We start from the raw sequence: 14,908 nt of genomic DNA on the forward strand, positions 1-14,908 counted from the left end.
CAATAAAAGATTCATTTGACAGGAAATGACTGTTATCTACAAGAATTCAAATGATTTAAAAATGTGTGAGAAACTACGGACACGTCTTTAAATCCACTCTTATTTGTTGATTGTTTTGTTGTTTAGTTTTTATTGTTTATATTGTATTATATTGGTAATTCACTGAACTAGAAATACAAATGATCCTAAATTTTGTTGAACATTTTGAAAAAACGAGTAAGAATTTGACATTTTCAGTTTTAAATGGTTTATTTTTTGACTGTTTTGACGAAAAAAGAAAGAAAAGGAAACGCGGGAGGAAAAGCAAATTTAATGCGTGAAACTGAATTTAATTTAATGTTTACACAGCGCTGATGTGTATGGAAGGAAAATATGGTTGGGTTTAAACTTTTCTGAATTCTTCTTTAAACACAGATTTGAGCACAGTGGTAAATTTCAGCCTAAAGAACTAAAACACTTTCACTGTCGTCACCGACGGTTTTCAGGTTTGAATTTTTCACTTTCGTGAAAACGCGAAAAACAAAAGAAAACGTCAGATTAAATCATCTGATTTTACGGAGGGAATTTTTTTACACATTTATGTTTAAGTTCGGTACAAAACTTAATCGAATTGGATAATCGGAGAAAAACACAATTCTGAGAATTCAGAAGTCAGAATTCCGACTTTTAATCTGACTTTGTTTACACAGCACTGTGTGTATGGAGGAAAATGTAGGAATAATTTAATCTGGTTTACAAACACAAAACACACTTTCTAAATTCCACCTTCAAACATGTCCAAATCCCTCACAATGTCAACTTTTTCCCAACTCTTGTGATTTCACTTCTTTTCAACTTTTACGATGAAATTGCCTGAATTTTAACGAGGGAGAAATTTAAATTTGGTGTTTGTTCCGGAACAAATGTTACTGATAATTACAATCTTGTGTAAAAATTCCTCTAAAAACGCATTTGGTCAGTGATAACGTTCGTCTCAGTGACGCTCACGCACACGCACACACACACACACACACACACGGGTCAAAGGTCAGTAACACATGTGTTTTTTTGTGCTTTTCTTTTTCGTCAGCGACCCTGACGCTCGGACACGACGTCCTGCAGACGCTTCAGCAGGACGTCTGGGCTGCTGCCGTTCTCGGGACACGCCCTCTTACTGGGGGAGTCGCACGACGCCGGTGACATCATCACGTCGCCCTCCATGGTGAAGGCGCGCTTCCTGCTCACGCAGCCCTGTCGGATCATGCGGTTGATGTCCGATAATTCCTGCACAGAGAGAGAGTTGACTTTAAACTACGATTCTTTTCTTTTATTAATGATTCATCACAAATATTCAGATATCCTGACCTTGGACGGGCTGCTGCTGATCCTGTAAGTGTACGAGTTGGGGGTGAGACACCCCGCCGAGTTCTTGTGAGGAGACACGTACAGCGAGTGTCTCTGGGAGACGCGGCGAGGGGACAGAGGCTGAGCCCGGACGGACGGGAACGGGGAGAGTGGAGGAGCATCCACCTGAACCGGGGGACAAACGGGTCAGTTGCAAATCTTAAAACAGGAGAAGTTTCATCACGTTAAAGCCCAGGGTTCGGCGTCGTACCCGGTTATCGTGCGTGGCGTATCGCAGAGCGAAGCTTTTTATCCTCAGGACGAAGATAGTGTTGTAGAACTGGATGAGGTCACCGCGCTCCTCCTCGCCTGATTGGTCAGACTGGGCTTCTCCTGAAACCTGACTGGTTTTCTCAGCAGCTGAAATAACAGATGAATTATTTGTTTACTCATCACTAGTATTCAGAGGCTTCAGAGGCTTAGTTTGATGGAAGAAAGAGAAGAACGTACACTCTCCACCAGAAACAGGATCCACCTCCATGTTCTCATCAGTCACCTGCTCTCTGGATTCCCTGTGACGCAGTAACACACTGCGATAAACCTGCACACACACACACACACACACACACAACTTTACACCTTTACAACATAAACACACATCACTTGAACTAAATTTGAACTAATGCAAGCACACGGGTACCCAACAGAAATGGAGTTAAAGTTGTGAAAATAAAAGTCCAAAATGTCCTGTCAGCTCACAGCGTGTTGAGCTTAGAGGTGCATTCAATGACCCTGGTAAATCTCTCCTGCAAACATGCACTAGCTAAATACATGCTACTGCTGCTGCTGCTTTGTTTTTAATATATTACGAAGAGCCGCGGTAACTGAACGACATTTTTTTATAATCGAGAGAATAGTCAAATAATCAAATACTGAGGTCCGCCCCTGATTTCTTTATTATGGGAGCAGAATATTTGTTTTAAAATCAGACCATCAATCTTGGATTATACTCCCAATTTGAGGATTATATCTTGGTTTTCAGGGTAGAACATGATCACAGTACAGTGTGTGAGCAACCAGTGCAGCTGCTTCCGTGTGTGTGTGTGTGTGTGTGTGCGTTCTTACACGGCTCCTGGCCTGTGGTTGGCTGCGGTAACACTTCATGATGTCCTGGAAGGTGTGAGTCTCTTTAGTGATCTACAGCGAGGAGGAGGAGAAGAGGAAGAACCAAGAGTTACATATGGCGCTTAGAAGGGATAAAACCTGGTCAGCGATTCCATAGTTCCATAGTTTGTGTTGCGTATAAAACAACATCATGTCACTTTCATGTGGCCGGGGTCGTCATAGTAACGGCTGCGGAGGAGGAACTATAAAGTAATGGAGACCCAAACCGTGTGGAGTGGAGCCGTGCTACACCTGTATAGTGTAAAAGTGCCAATTGATGCTTTAAAAACAACAGCGCTGCATTATCAGTTTTCTGCTGACTCATGGTTTCCTCACTCTGGAGATGATGTAAATGCTACAGAGCAGCAGCTGGTCCAGGTGCCGGTCTTTCATCAGGTCTGTGCAGTGAACCAGGGCGTGTTCGAAGCATGTCCAGATTTTCCCACGCAGCTCCGAGGAGATGTCCAGCTTCACGCACAGGTCCCTCAGGCGTACGCTGGCCAGGTGATACACCTGAAACAGAGGCAGGGGGACGCGCCACCATGGAGACGGATTACCACATTTGACCATGAGATTTAAGTCAGTGCAAAGTGATAAAAAAACAACAAAAGAAACTCCAAACTCTTCTTCTGTACCTTCCTGAAGAACAGAGCGAGCGACCCCGTGCGTCGCGGTCGTCCGCTTCCTGCCTGGGTGTCGGAGGTCGTCGGGATTGCGGCGGCGTTAGCGGCGGGTCGGCTCGGGGAGGCGGTGAGCAGGAACTGAGCAGTGACCGTGCCGGAGGAATCGCACGGCTGGACCGGGATCAGCGTGATGGTGCGGTCGCTGTTTACACCTGCACATTTTCAGGGAACGCAGACAATGAGGGTTTGTCGTTGACCGTACGCCTGACTGACGCCACCGTGTGGTGAGAACACTGCGTTTTAAACACAGAAAACTAGATGTAGACGGATCAATCGGCTCCGAAAACAATTCACAACACATCTGCTCAACATTAAAAGTGTGTGTGTACGTGACTTTCTCTTGCCGATTAATAAGAAAAACAAACATGAAGTAGGAGGAGTCATGTTACTCGTGCTGCTGCCCCCTTGTGGTTAGAGATGTATGATAAGATCATTCTTTACTCGTTGGGAAACAATGGCGACTTTGATGGTGTAAATGTGCGTCGTCTACCTTGCAGTGGGATACTGAGGACGGTCGTCTGAGACACCTGTCCACCGATTTTCAGGGTGCTGGACGAGCTAAACGCCAACCTCTTGGCCGGAGACGAAACTGGGCTCACGGTGGCACTCAGGACCGAACTCTGCGCGGGAGGGTCGTCACCAAAGAGGCGTCGTTTGGCGCTGCCGGCCGCGGGAGAGCTGTACCTGTCGTGGACCGACAGTGGAGACGGAGGAACGTCTGGAGGACGAGGAAGAAGAAGGAGAAGGAGAAGGAGAAGAGAGAGTGAGAAAGGTTTTAAAGTGTGACTGCACTGAAAACAACAGAGTCCAGGACTCCAGGTGCAGTATCTCACCTTTGCGGGCGCTGCCCAGACCTGTCCTGAACTCCCTGATGCGTGGGTGGATGATGGGAGAGAGGGTGACCATCGGCAGGTGGGTCTGACCTCCGCTCACGGAACCAGAACCGGGCATAGAAGCAGAACCTGTGTCCAGGCTGGAGGAAAAATTCACCTGTCGGGTCGGGAAGAGGACGGAGGTGACGTTTGACTTTCATGGCACAAAGTAAACGCATAATATAAAATCTTTAATTTAAAGCTACATTATTGGGTTTCATTCCACAGACTGTTAAAAGGATCGAAGCTCAGCTTCTTTACAGATAAACACTTCTTTTATACACAACAGACGACACAGCACAACCTCTGAAATAGCTAACTAAACATGTCAAATGTTCTATGATAACATTATAGTCAAAGATAGTGCTCATTTAGTAGTCCAACATCTTTAGGATGCAATTTCTTTTTTAATAAACCCAATTCTTAATTGTTTTGTTCAATGTTTTCCTCCTAAAACTGTGACAAAAACAACAAATAAGAGTATTGTGAAAGTAGCAGATCAATAAGCAGCATTTCTAAAAGTCGTAGTACTGTTAAAACTTTCAGTAACACCCACACATCGGTTATCGTTAAACTCAAGGACTTTCCAGGACCAAATCCCTCAAATTCAAGGACTCAATGTGTTGACACAGCTTAAGATGGGAGGACAACTTTGTAAGAGCTTGTCTTCGTGATTGTCCTCACGATCTTGATCAAAGTCAGTCTTTGACAGTGTCCACAACACTGCCTCGTAATTGCGACTTGATGTCTACGTACATCAAGCAATGCAGGGCATGCAACAGTAGGTGGCGTCGTAACAAACAAAAAATTCAAGCACTTTCAATAACTCATGTCTATTTAGGGCAAATTTCAAAAACCTTCAAGAGCCTTGAAAAAAAATCAAATTCACAGACTTTCAAGGAACCCTGAGTGCATGTGTGTGTTTGTGTGAGTGTGCGTGTCCTGCTGACCTCCTCCACTGTGGGCACTTTGTTCCCAGCAGCCTGCAGGGAGCTCCACAGAGCCGAGTCTGCGGTCCACGCTCTGCTCTCCAGAACCTGCTCCTCGATGGAGTTCAGATGCTTCACCATGTCTCTGGAGAGACCTTCCTCTGAGCGGATGAACACCTCAATCACCTGCGCACATTTACATATACAGTGCATCCTGTTACTACACGTTCATCTAAATATTCCTAAAAAAAGACCAAGTGCCAACTATGTTTATTTTTACCTTAAAGAAATAGAACGGTGCCAGTTTGAAGACACTGATGATCCATGGGAACGTCCTCTGTGAGCTGTAGGAGAACAACACCACCTCCAGACAACAGGCCATCAGGGAGCAGTGGAAGATGTCCTGCTCCAGCAAAACCTGACAACACACACACACACACACACACACACACACATCAAATACTGTAAACAAAAATGACCACAAGAAATTGAGAAATGTTCCTGAGTTTTACAAAACACCTTTGGTAAAAAAAAACATCTCAATAATCCAACCGCTACCACTGATCCGTCTAGCTTGTTATAATCTGGTGCCCACTGGTGGGCCCTGGAGGTACTGCAGGTGAGCTCCAGATCATGCAGAAAGTTCATCAGCATGAAAGCTGCAGCGATTACTGAATTCATATTTGATCATCGATTCATCGAGTGTTGTTTTGAAGAATTAAAGAATGTTTATCAGCTTTTTTGGCTTCTTCAATGTGAATATTTTCTGGGTTCTGTGCTCCATATAACAAAGAAATCATTCAAACTGACTAACTCTGGATTTGTGGACAAAACAAGACAAGGTTTATGAAACATGGATCAATATTTTCTCACATCTCAATTGAGAGTAAAAAACAAATCAACAGATGAATAAATAATGAAAATCTAAATCATTGTTAGTTGCACTCTAATATCCTTTGTTCGTGGAAATAAAATCTAACTCAACCGATTTAAAAAACGTGTCTAATAATAAAATATCTTACATATATGTTGTGTTTTTTTCATAATTTATTGGTAATTGGGACAAAACAAATCTTCTATTTAATTACTGTGGTGCAATATTGCTAATGTACATATTTTAGGGGCCTGAAACTGGTTTATCTCATTGGTTATAGCTAATTTAGGATTTGATAACTCACTGAAAGTCTCAAAAAAAAACCCCACACATACACAGACAGACAGGCCGGCAGGCAGACAAGCAGACAGACACTGTGGCGGCTTCTTACACTCATGTCTTTGCCTTGCAGTCGTTTGTTTTCCTGAACCATCACGTTCTCCAGGATCTTGTAGTAAAGGATCTCAGCCAGTTTCAGGCGGTTCTCTGCAAAATCTGGAACAAAAACAACACGGGTGCATTTATAACAACGGCAGATCCCAAAATGTGCAACACTGTCTGAAGATAATATATTAGGTACAGTAAACTTACACCTTAGAGGTCTAAACCATGTTTCTCTGGCTTTGGTGGACCAGCTCAGGGACGTTCACAGGCGCATGTCCTGTGACTTTGATGCATCAAAATCTAAGAGGACGCATCAAACTCACTGTACACCTCATTTTTCCTTCACAACAATATATTGTTCAGAGTTTCCTCAACATGTCGTGGTGGCCTGGTGAACACGAGTCAGAGCTCACGTCGTATTACGATGCCTCATTTTGACACATTAGTGTTTTAATGGTAATGTTTCTCCACATCTTATTTGCAAGAGGACAAAAAACACTTTCTTGGACATTTTGTATTTGTTACCTTTTTAGGGTCATTTTGTGTCAATCATTGACCTTGCCAGGACCAGTAGTCCTCATGGAGACCCAAAACTTGGTCCTAATGAGGCCTCACGTTAAGTTTAGAACAAAGATTTTACTTGTGGTTAGATTAAGGTGAGACATAAACTGGTTAAAGTTAGGGTTAAGGCTTTGTTTAGTTTGTCCAGATGAATAGAAGGCAATTCAGTGTGCTAAGAAGAATGTGTGTGTGTGTGTGTGTGTGTGTGTTGTACCTATGTGAGATCCAGGCGTGTCCTCAGAGTCCTTGGTGTAATGTTCTTTAAAGGCATTACCCAGCGTCTTCACTCTGCTCAGGATGGAATCTGTCGGGTCTCTGGTGCACGACCTTCAACCGCACGCAGCACAGGACACGGTGTCAGCAGCACGCCCCACATGTATTATACACACAATATATGGAATAATATTGAGTCCACTGACTTGAATATTTGCATCAGGTGCTCAGCGGGGGCCGTCCGTAACCCGGCCACCATGCTCTGCAGGCGGCTGACGCTCTGCGTCGCCGAGGAGACCGGCGTGACGAGCAGGTCCTTCTCCTTCAGGTAAACACGTCCGGTCAGAGGGGTGGAGGGAGCGAGAGAGCCCGACTACAGACAGAGAGAAAGAGAGCGAGACATGTATTAGGAGCACTACTAATTTTGTCCTAAGCTTAACGATAAGAAAAATGGACGTAGTCTTCTGGTTACAAAACCAATTCTCGGGCTTCTATTGTTCACTCAAATATGCTGTGTTGTTTCTTTTGGTCCATTTTCTTGTAAATGGGATCATAATTTACAAAATTGACAATTAATTATCTTAAAGAAGACCTAACGTCATAATTCAAGAGAGAAGTAGACGCTTGTTTTGTTTTTGCAACCAGCAGCATTGAGTTACCTCCCGATTAAACTCACCTTGTGAACCAGAAGACTACGTTCACTTCTATATATGGTTTATGTTACTACTACAACTACTACTGATAATAATAATAATGATGTAATTTATATAACACTTAAAAACACAAGCTGTGTTTAATTGCCTTAACAGATGGAGCAGAGAGCAAGAAACTCAAAAGCAAAGCCACAAAATTGAGAACTTAATGTGAAAAATAAATAAAAAGCAGCAAAATGAGACAGCATGAAACACCATAAAAATAATGACATCACATAAAAGTGACGTCATTTGTAAGTCTTGCTTGTACCTTCTCCACATGCTGCTGCAGCTGTTTCTGATTGGCTGTCAGGCTGGCGGGCGGTTCCTGGACGACCTTCCTCGGGGTCCCGATCTCCTCGTCGGCGTCGGCTCCCAGAAATACTCGCTCGTCGAAGTCTCCCACCGTCAGCACGTACTCCTCGTACTCCCTGTTTATGGCTTTACTGAAGGAAAGACAAACGGTGCGGGTTAAAAAAAACTCCATTAAATAAAAAAACGCGCTGTTTTTGCTCACTTGTTATCGATGAAGTTCTGTGGATCCAACATTTCTGTTAAAAGTTCTCCGTTGCCTCTCAGGATCTGGTGAAAGAAATAATTGTTTATTTGCTTTACATCTCTTATTAAGCACATATTTCTTGTCATATTTCTAACTCATGTTAAATTCATATATCTTATCAGTTTAATATTGTCTTCGTCTTCTGTCCGCAAAATGTCTCTGAGGCAAATTCTACTGCTTAAAAAACCCGGTCGTTCAGCAGATTGACAGAATAAATGCACTGTGTCTCCGCCCGCCCCTGCTCTGTCTGCTGCTGTATACACACAAACGCTCCCTCAGTCAGGTCTGATACTTTGGCTTGACTGAGCCTCTGTTAAGATCAATGTTACGTCATTATCACGTCATTAACCCATGAACAAAACGTACGCACTGCACCTTTAATGAGTGTGCAGGTGTGTGTGTGTGTGTGTGTGTACCTGTTTCTGAAACAGCTTCAGTATATACGGTTTGAAATAGTGCTGTTTGATGCCTTTGGCCTCCACCACCAGGCCGTCGTGCAGCTCGCACAACCTCTCCAATACACACGGAGGAGGACTGTCCACCGCAACGTGGCCGTCACCACGGTAACCAGCAGGCAGACCTACACACACATATAAACGATGTTCAAATCAGCTGATATTCTTTAATAAAGACTGATTTTTCTGATCATAAACCACTGATTTTGACTCCCTGATGAAGGTTTGAGGCTGAAACTCCTCAGTAAACATGTTTTTTTAAAAGGTTAAGCGTGAAACACTACATCAGAGGGATTTTAGTAGTTTAAAAGAGAATGCCTCCGAGTATTCTATGACTTTGCTGATGCGTTATCATTTTATCTAGTAGAAAGTAGAATGTTGAGGTCAGATTTTTGGCCCCTCCCTCTCTCCGTACCTCTAAACGTCGGGTTGATGAGGTCCTTCCTGTTGGTGCAGAGCAGTGCGTTTCCAAACACCAGGTCCAGGCAGCAGAGCAGCAGGTGGTAGGAGTTCACCAGGTCGTCGCCGATCATGCTGAAGTTTCCTTCACACACACACACACACACACACACACACACACATATTCAGTATATGTGGTATGAAAGAGAACTTGTGTCCTAACTGCTTTTGCTTCTTGGTACCTTTAGTGTAGACGAACAACGTCCAGCAGAACTTGAACACATCACTGATGTGACACGGCAGTCGCCTGCAGAGACAGAGGTACACACACACACACACACACTCAGTCACTTTCTCCAAAAATCAAGTTCCAACAAATTTATACCAACCCGTGAATCTCTCACTCCCCTAACACATGTACAATTCACGTTTATGAGATGGCAGCCTGTATTTCTGTACCAGCCTGAGAATATGGACACTCACTCTAACTGGAAATGTGTCTGAAAAACAGATTAACAAAAGGCTCATCAAGGAAATGTATGCCTGATTAAGTCCAAGACATCTTCAGAATATGTTTGCCTCTTCATTTAGTCACAAGGCAGCCTGTAAATTGGTGTAAATTGGAGATTGCTAAAAAGTGCTAAAAACGCAGATTTTCTGTATGGACTTTGGTGCGGGAGAGTGAGCGGGTTACAAACTTGAGTTTCCAGCCCATAAAAGGGCCATCTTACAGTGAAATAGAGTAACGATACAGTACACTTAACCAGGCACAGATTTTAGAAAGTGGGCCTTTCATGTGATGGATAAAATCTGTTTTCCTCACATCCCCACTTGTAGGTAATGTTTGCAGCTTCTTTTTGTAAGGCTGCTCCTCAGTGCCACCAGAAACCGACACATATGATCCATAACTACACGTTTCTCAGCAGATGTTTTCCAGAATCACATGACTAGTGAGAATAAACAAGGCTTTCAAATGGGTAGAATGTGTGCATGTGCCTCTCTTTATTGACTGGCTATTGCTGAAATGATGACTAAACATCGAAGACAATAAAACCTTTGTGATTCCAGCCGTAGGGCTGACCAAACATATTATATATACTGTATAATGTGTGAGTGTGTGTCGTGCCTGTGTTTCCTGCTGCGGGGCTGGCGCGGCGGCTCCCCTCCCTGTGGGTTCTGAAACATGTGCATGAAGATGGGCTCGAACTTGCGGAAGATCACCGTGGAAACCTCAAAGTTGCGCTCCAGCTGCTCCATGCGAAGCCTGAACTGCTGCGAGAGGTTGGACATGTCAGACCACTTCCTCATTTTAGAGAAGAACTGGATGAGACTGGGAAAAGACAGGAGAGAGAGATAAGAGTGAGAGCAAACACAATACAAACAAAAATAAGACCATAAAATTACAGTATTTCAAGGTTTTGTTCAATGTTTTAAACTAAACCACATTTAGTTTTTAACTAACATACAGACAAGGAAATGAAAAATCACTCATAAATGATTCCAAAAGAGACTATATACTTTCTATTTAGCTATAGTGTGTATGGCACCAGCAGTGACTGACCTGAGTTTGGAGCAGCGAAGGATCCTGGTGAGGGAGACACAGTTTCCCTCCATCACCCCTTTACCCACTGTGGGAGTGGATCCTTTCCTGCAGGCTGCATACAGAGAGCATGCGAGCCAGTGGACCACGTCTCCCTGCAGAGACACAGCAGCGCATTACACTCCAACTCACTGTGACTGGAATTATATACGGATTAGTAAAGCAAATCTGACTCTGGTTCAAAAACAACAAGAACCACCAGTCTGTCAGCCTGCTCGGGATCAAGGGTGGCTCTCTTTTTATTTAAACAGGCGCTCAGGAGACGGCAGCCTGTATTTCACATGCATGTTACACCCCACCTTCATAATAATATTGAATTCTTAATTAAAAATAACTGACAGCTCTTGTGGTTGTAAGTGAGGCAACCTTTTCCTGGAGTAAATTGCCGTTTGTCTCACTTTGTAAACCGCTCAGCAAAAGTCCATTGAGAAAATCAGCAATTTTAAATCACATCTCACAGGAGTTGTTGATCCACTCATGGAAACCACAGCCAACAACAGCAAAGTGAAAACAACTGTAAACTGTTACTGTTTCAGACACAGAAATGATGCAACATTGTTTGTACACTGCATCCTTAATTTGAGAGTGGACTTAAAACACAACAGTAAACACATTGTTTAGTTAGTTTGACAGAGACTGTCTTTAGCAAACAAACAGGGGTAGAATAATAACAATGACAACAACAACAATCAACAAAACATTCGTTCTGCAGCTTGAACGCAGATGGTACACATTGTATTAACTCACAACCATTGTTACTCCTATGACAATGGTTTATTGTCTGTTTTCTCAAAACTATATTTAATTTATGATGATATTTTGAATACAAGCACACCACAAGGAATCATTATATTATTATTATCATCATCATCATTTGAAAAGCTTTTAAAGCTGACAAACATATTTGCCTTTTTTGACAGATACAGTATAAGTTTGAGCAAAACACATAAACACAACTGTAACTAGCTTAGCTAAAAAAATAGACTGTCAGTCCGTTATCAGTGTAACATCCAGATGTGTCATGGGTCAGATACACAACATTATCAGCACAATACTGGCTATTCTTTGCTCCATACAACAAAAATCACTTAAACGGAATAATTTTGGTTCGTGGACAAGACAAGAAATAAGAAATTTGAGACGATCATCTTTTTTGGATTTGAAAAACACAGATTGACGACATTTTCTGGACCAAAAAAAACGTATTTATTAAACGAGAAAATAAACAGATTAATTGGTAACACACCGTTATTTGTGGTCCAAGATTTGAATTCAAAATGTGTCATAGGGTGACGCAGAAGTGGAGCAGTTGGACAATTTAGTTTCTCCATCTCGTAAACAAACCACTCAGTCAAATATCGCTTTGTTAACAAATAAACACAGCCACACTGAATCCAAACAACAAACAAACAAACAAGAGAACACAATTATGATAATAATAAACATCTGTATGAACCCCGGTAACTGAATCATCTTTGTGTTCAATGACTCTGCTGCCATTAGACAGTTTTTAATGGCTATTACTGATTATTCTTTTATCAAATAATCTGTCAATTTATTTCTGTATTCGATTGCTTGTTTAGTCCAGAAAATGTGGCTTGTGTGTTTCTCAAAACTGAAAATGATTCATTGCGCATTTTTTAAACACACACATAAAGTATATACTCAAACTGTTCATGTCACTTATTTTAAATCACATTACAAAGACGTGGTGTTGTGCTGTGTATCTGTGTATCTATTTTATAATAATGGGATACAAATATTTAGGGAAACATAGGATTTCAGGTGGAGCTGTTTTCATTTGACAGCTTTCGTTTCACAATTTCATAAATAAACTACTCAGCCAAATATCAGTTCGTTTTTACTACTGATTATGTTCATAATAACATAACCTGTCAATTTCTTTCTGTATTAATTGATTGCTTGTTTAGTTCAGAAAATGTAGACCGCGTGTTTCCCAAACCTCAACATGATGATGCTCTCAAACGTAAAGTTTTGTGCACAACACTAAATGTATGTTTATGTATGTTGTTGAATGGAGAAAAGAAAACCAGAACATATTCAAATCCAAAACGCTGAGAAACTAGAGAACTTTCTATTTACAATCAAACTTGTTGGCAATTCATTTCATAAGCGACAATTTGTGGTTTCAGCGCTGTTGTTTTTAAATACGACCTGGCAACCCAGCATGGGACTCCTCTGTTTTTGTGTTTCCGCCGAGCTTAAGTTAGCATTTTAGCAGTTAGCTGAGAGTTCGTGTTGTGACAGTGTTGACTAAGTGTTGTTGACGCCGTTAAATGTCTCCTGGCTCTCACCTCCAGTGTGTACGTGTTCCATATGGCGGTGAAGTTATCCATGGCCGCGGCGGCGGTCTGTTCGTCCATGTTCAGCTCCTGACACAGCGTCTCCAAACTCCTCCGCACCGAGCTCTCCTCCATCCGGCCCGACTCCGAGTCCGACGACTCTTCGCCCCGCATTCCTGCTTTAAACTTATCGCCGAGCTTTTGAATGCTCTATTTATGTTTTTCTTTATTTTAAAACCCCTCCGCTGGAGTTAAATCCCCCCAAAACAACAACAACAGCAGCGGTGGCAGCAGTAGCTTCCCCCACGTCCACGCCACTTCCGCTCTCCACCACCCCCACAATGCAGCGCGTTGGCGCGAAAACTGCAGCGCAGCGACCAATCACAGGCGAGCGAGGCGCCGGTCGCGAGAGCTGTTCCCATAGATATATAAAGGGTCGACGTCTTACGTCCGCACGGGCGGCCATCTTGCCACAGTCTCGCGGTTTGGTTTGTTATAAACGTCAGAGATTCAACTATTATGACACTGCATATTTATGAATAATTATAACCATGGGCTTCATATAACATTATTATTATTATTATTATTATTATTATTATTATTATTAATAATAAAATTAATAATAATAATAATAAAATAATAATATTACTAATATAATCCAATCATTTGAATTATTACTTGTTTCAACTAAAATTCAAATGATTTTAATAGGAATATTACCAATATAATCCAATAATTTGAATTATTACATGTTTAGTTTCAAAAGTAATTATTATTAGGGCTACCCATGCCATTCTGTATCCTGAGTTTTAGTAGTCCATTTATTGATTTTAACATAAATACTGTAATAAACTGTAATTTTATTTATGAGATTATGTAGATAAATATTATTAGTATTGTATTACAGCATCTTAATAAAGGCAAATATATATATATATACATCTATATAAACATGGGAATAGCACATTAATAGGTCCAAAGTGGCCCTAAATCAAATCATTAAACAAATATGAATTGATTCATATTTGTGTAAAATCATTAAACTATTTTTTTTAATGAGGAAAGAAAGTAAAGAAAAGAACAAAAGCACTTCAGCGTTTATTGATTTTTATTGTGTTTGTGAGAAACAACAGCAGAAAAAGTGACACAAACCCCAACAATATCACATCAGTAGTTGAAAAATGACTACATGCATATTTTTATAATCTTCAACCAACATTTCAGAGAGGATTTTCAGTGTAAAACAACTCTGTGTTGAATGCAAAACACATTGACTTATATCAGAATACACCACGTATATTATATTACATCCCACACAAAAACTACAAGATTACAATAATTGTGTATTCTTACACCAAAGTTTTAGGTCTGCAACTTATTATTTTCATAATAGGTTCATCTTTGATTATTTTGTTGATTAAATGTCTTATTTTGTCCACAAACCAACATTATTATAGTTTTAATGATTTCTTTGTTATATGGAGAAAATATTCACATTTAAGAAGCTGAAAACTAGTTTTATCTATTTAAACTGATTTAATTTACCTTAATCAAATATTTGAAGCTCGACACAGTTAGCATAATAAACCCCCCTAATAACACGTCACAGTTTGTTAAAAGCCCTGTTTTTATGCAAAAATCAACCCAGAAACTACAACAAACATGATTAATGTGAATAAATGGCATTAAAAACAACAAACTTTTCGACTATTTCCATGTTAATTCTGTGTTTTATAGATTTGTTCATTTTTTTCCATTAATCTAAGTAAAGGTTAGTCATTAAATCCACCTCAAACATTTAGAGAAAATAAATCAAAACTGTAGCCCTGTGTGGGCACGTGTGTATGCATGTGTGTGTGTGTGCGTGCGTGCATGTGTATGCATGTCTGTGTGTGTG

The 14,908-nt window shown here is 41.2% G+C and overlaps 1 protein-coding gene across 1 annotated transcript; it reads right to left on the reverse strand.

The window, feature by feature from the left end:
• Positions 1 to 262: 262 nt before the first annotated feature.
• On the reverse strand, positions 263 to 13,330 carry rbl1 (retinoblastoma-like 1 (p107)). Its single transcript, XM_044024362.1, has 22 exons — positions 13,024 to 13,330; positions 10,670 to 10,803; positions 10,235 to 10,438; positions 9,351 to 9,415; positions 9,125 to 9,253; positions 8,671 to 8,834; positions 8,213 to 8,277; positions 7,967 to 8,141; positions 7,210 to 7,376; positions 7,005 to 7,117; positions 6,237 to 6,340; positions 5,252 to 5,389; positions 4,993 to 5,157; positions 4,004 to 4,160; positions 3,661 to 3,888; positions 3,123 to 3,322; positions 2,824 to 3,000; positions 2,449 to 2,520; positions 1,834 to 1,924; positions 1,595 to 1,743; positions 1,345 to 1,509; positions 263 to 1,263 (listed from the first exon to the last, which is right to left on the reverse strand). Exons 1-22 carry the CDS (start codon positions 13,183 to 13,185, stop codon positions 1,066 to 1,068), a joined length of 3,222 nt encoding a protein of 1,073 aa, XP_043880297.1. The 5' UTR covers positions 13,186 to 13,330; the 3' UTR covers positions 263 to 1,065.
• Positions 13,331 to 14,908: the final 1,578 nt, after the last annotated feature.

Source organism: Solea senegalensis, linkage group LG4 (assembly GCF_019176455.1).
Source record: "Solea senegalensis isolate Sse05_10M linkage group LG4, IFAPA_SoseM_1, whole genome shotgun sequence".
NCBI lineage: Eukaryota > Metazoa > Chordata > Actinopteri > Pleuronectiformes > Soleidae > Solea > Solea senegalensis.

Coding starts and splice junctions, on each gene's coding strand:
- rbl1 (XM_044024362.1), bottom strand. CDS start 13,185: ATGCGGGGCGAAGAGTCGTCGGACTCGGAGTCGGGCCGGATGGAGGAG. Junction 7,118..7,209: donor CACCTGATGCAAATATTCAA/GTCAGTGGACTC, acceptor GTGCGGTTGAAG/GTCGTGCACCAGAGACCCGA. Junction 1,510..1,594: donor ACGCCACGCACGATAACCGG/GTACGACGCCGA, acceptor CCCCCGGTTCAG/GTGGATGCTCCTCCACTCTC.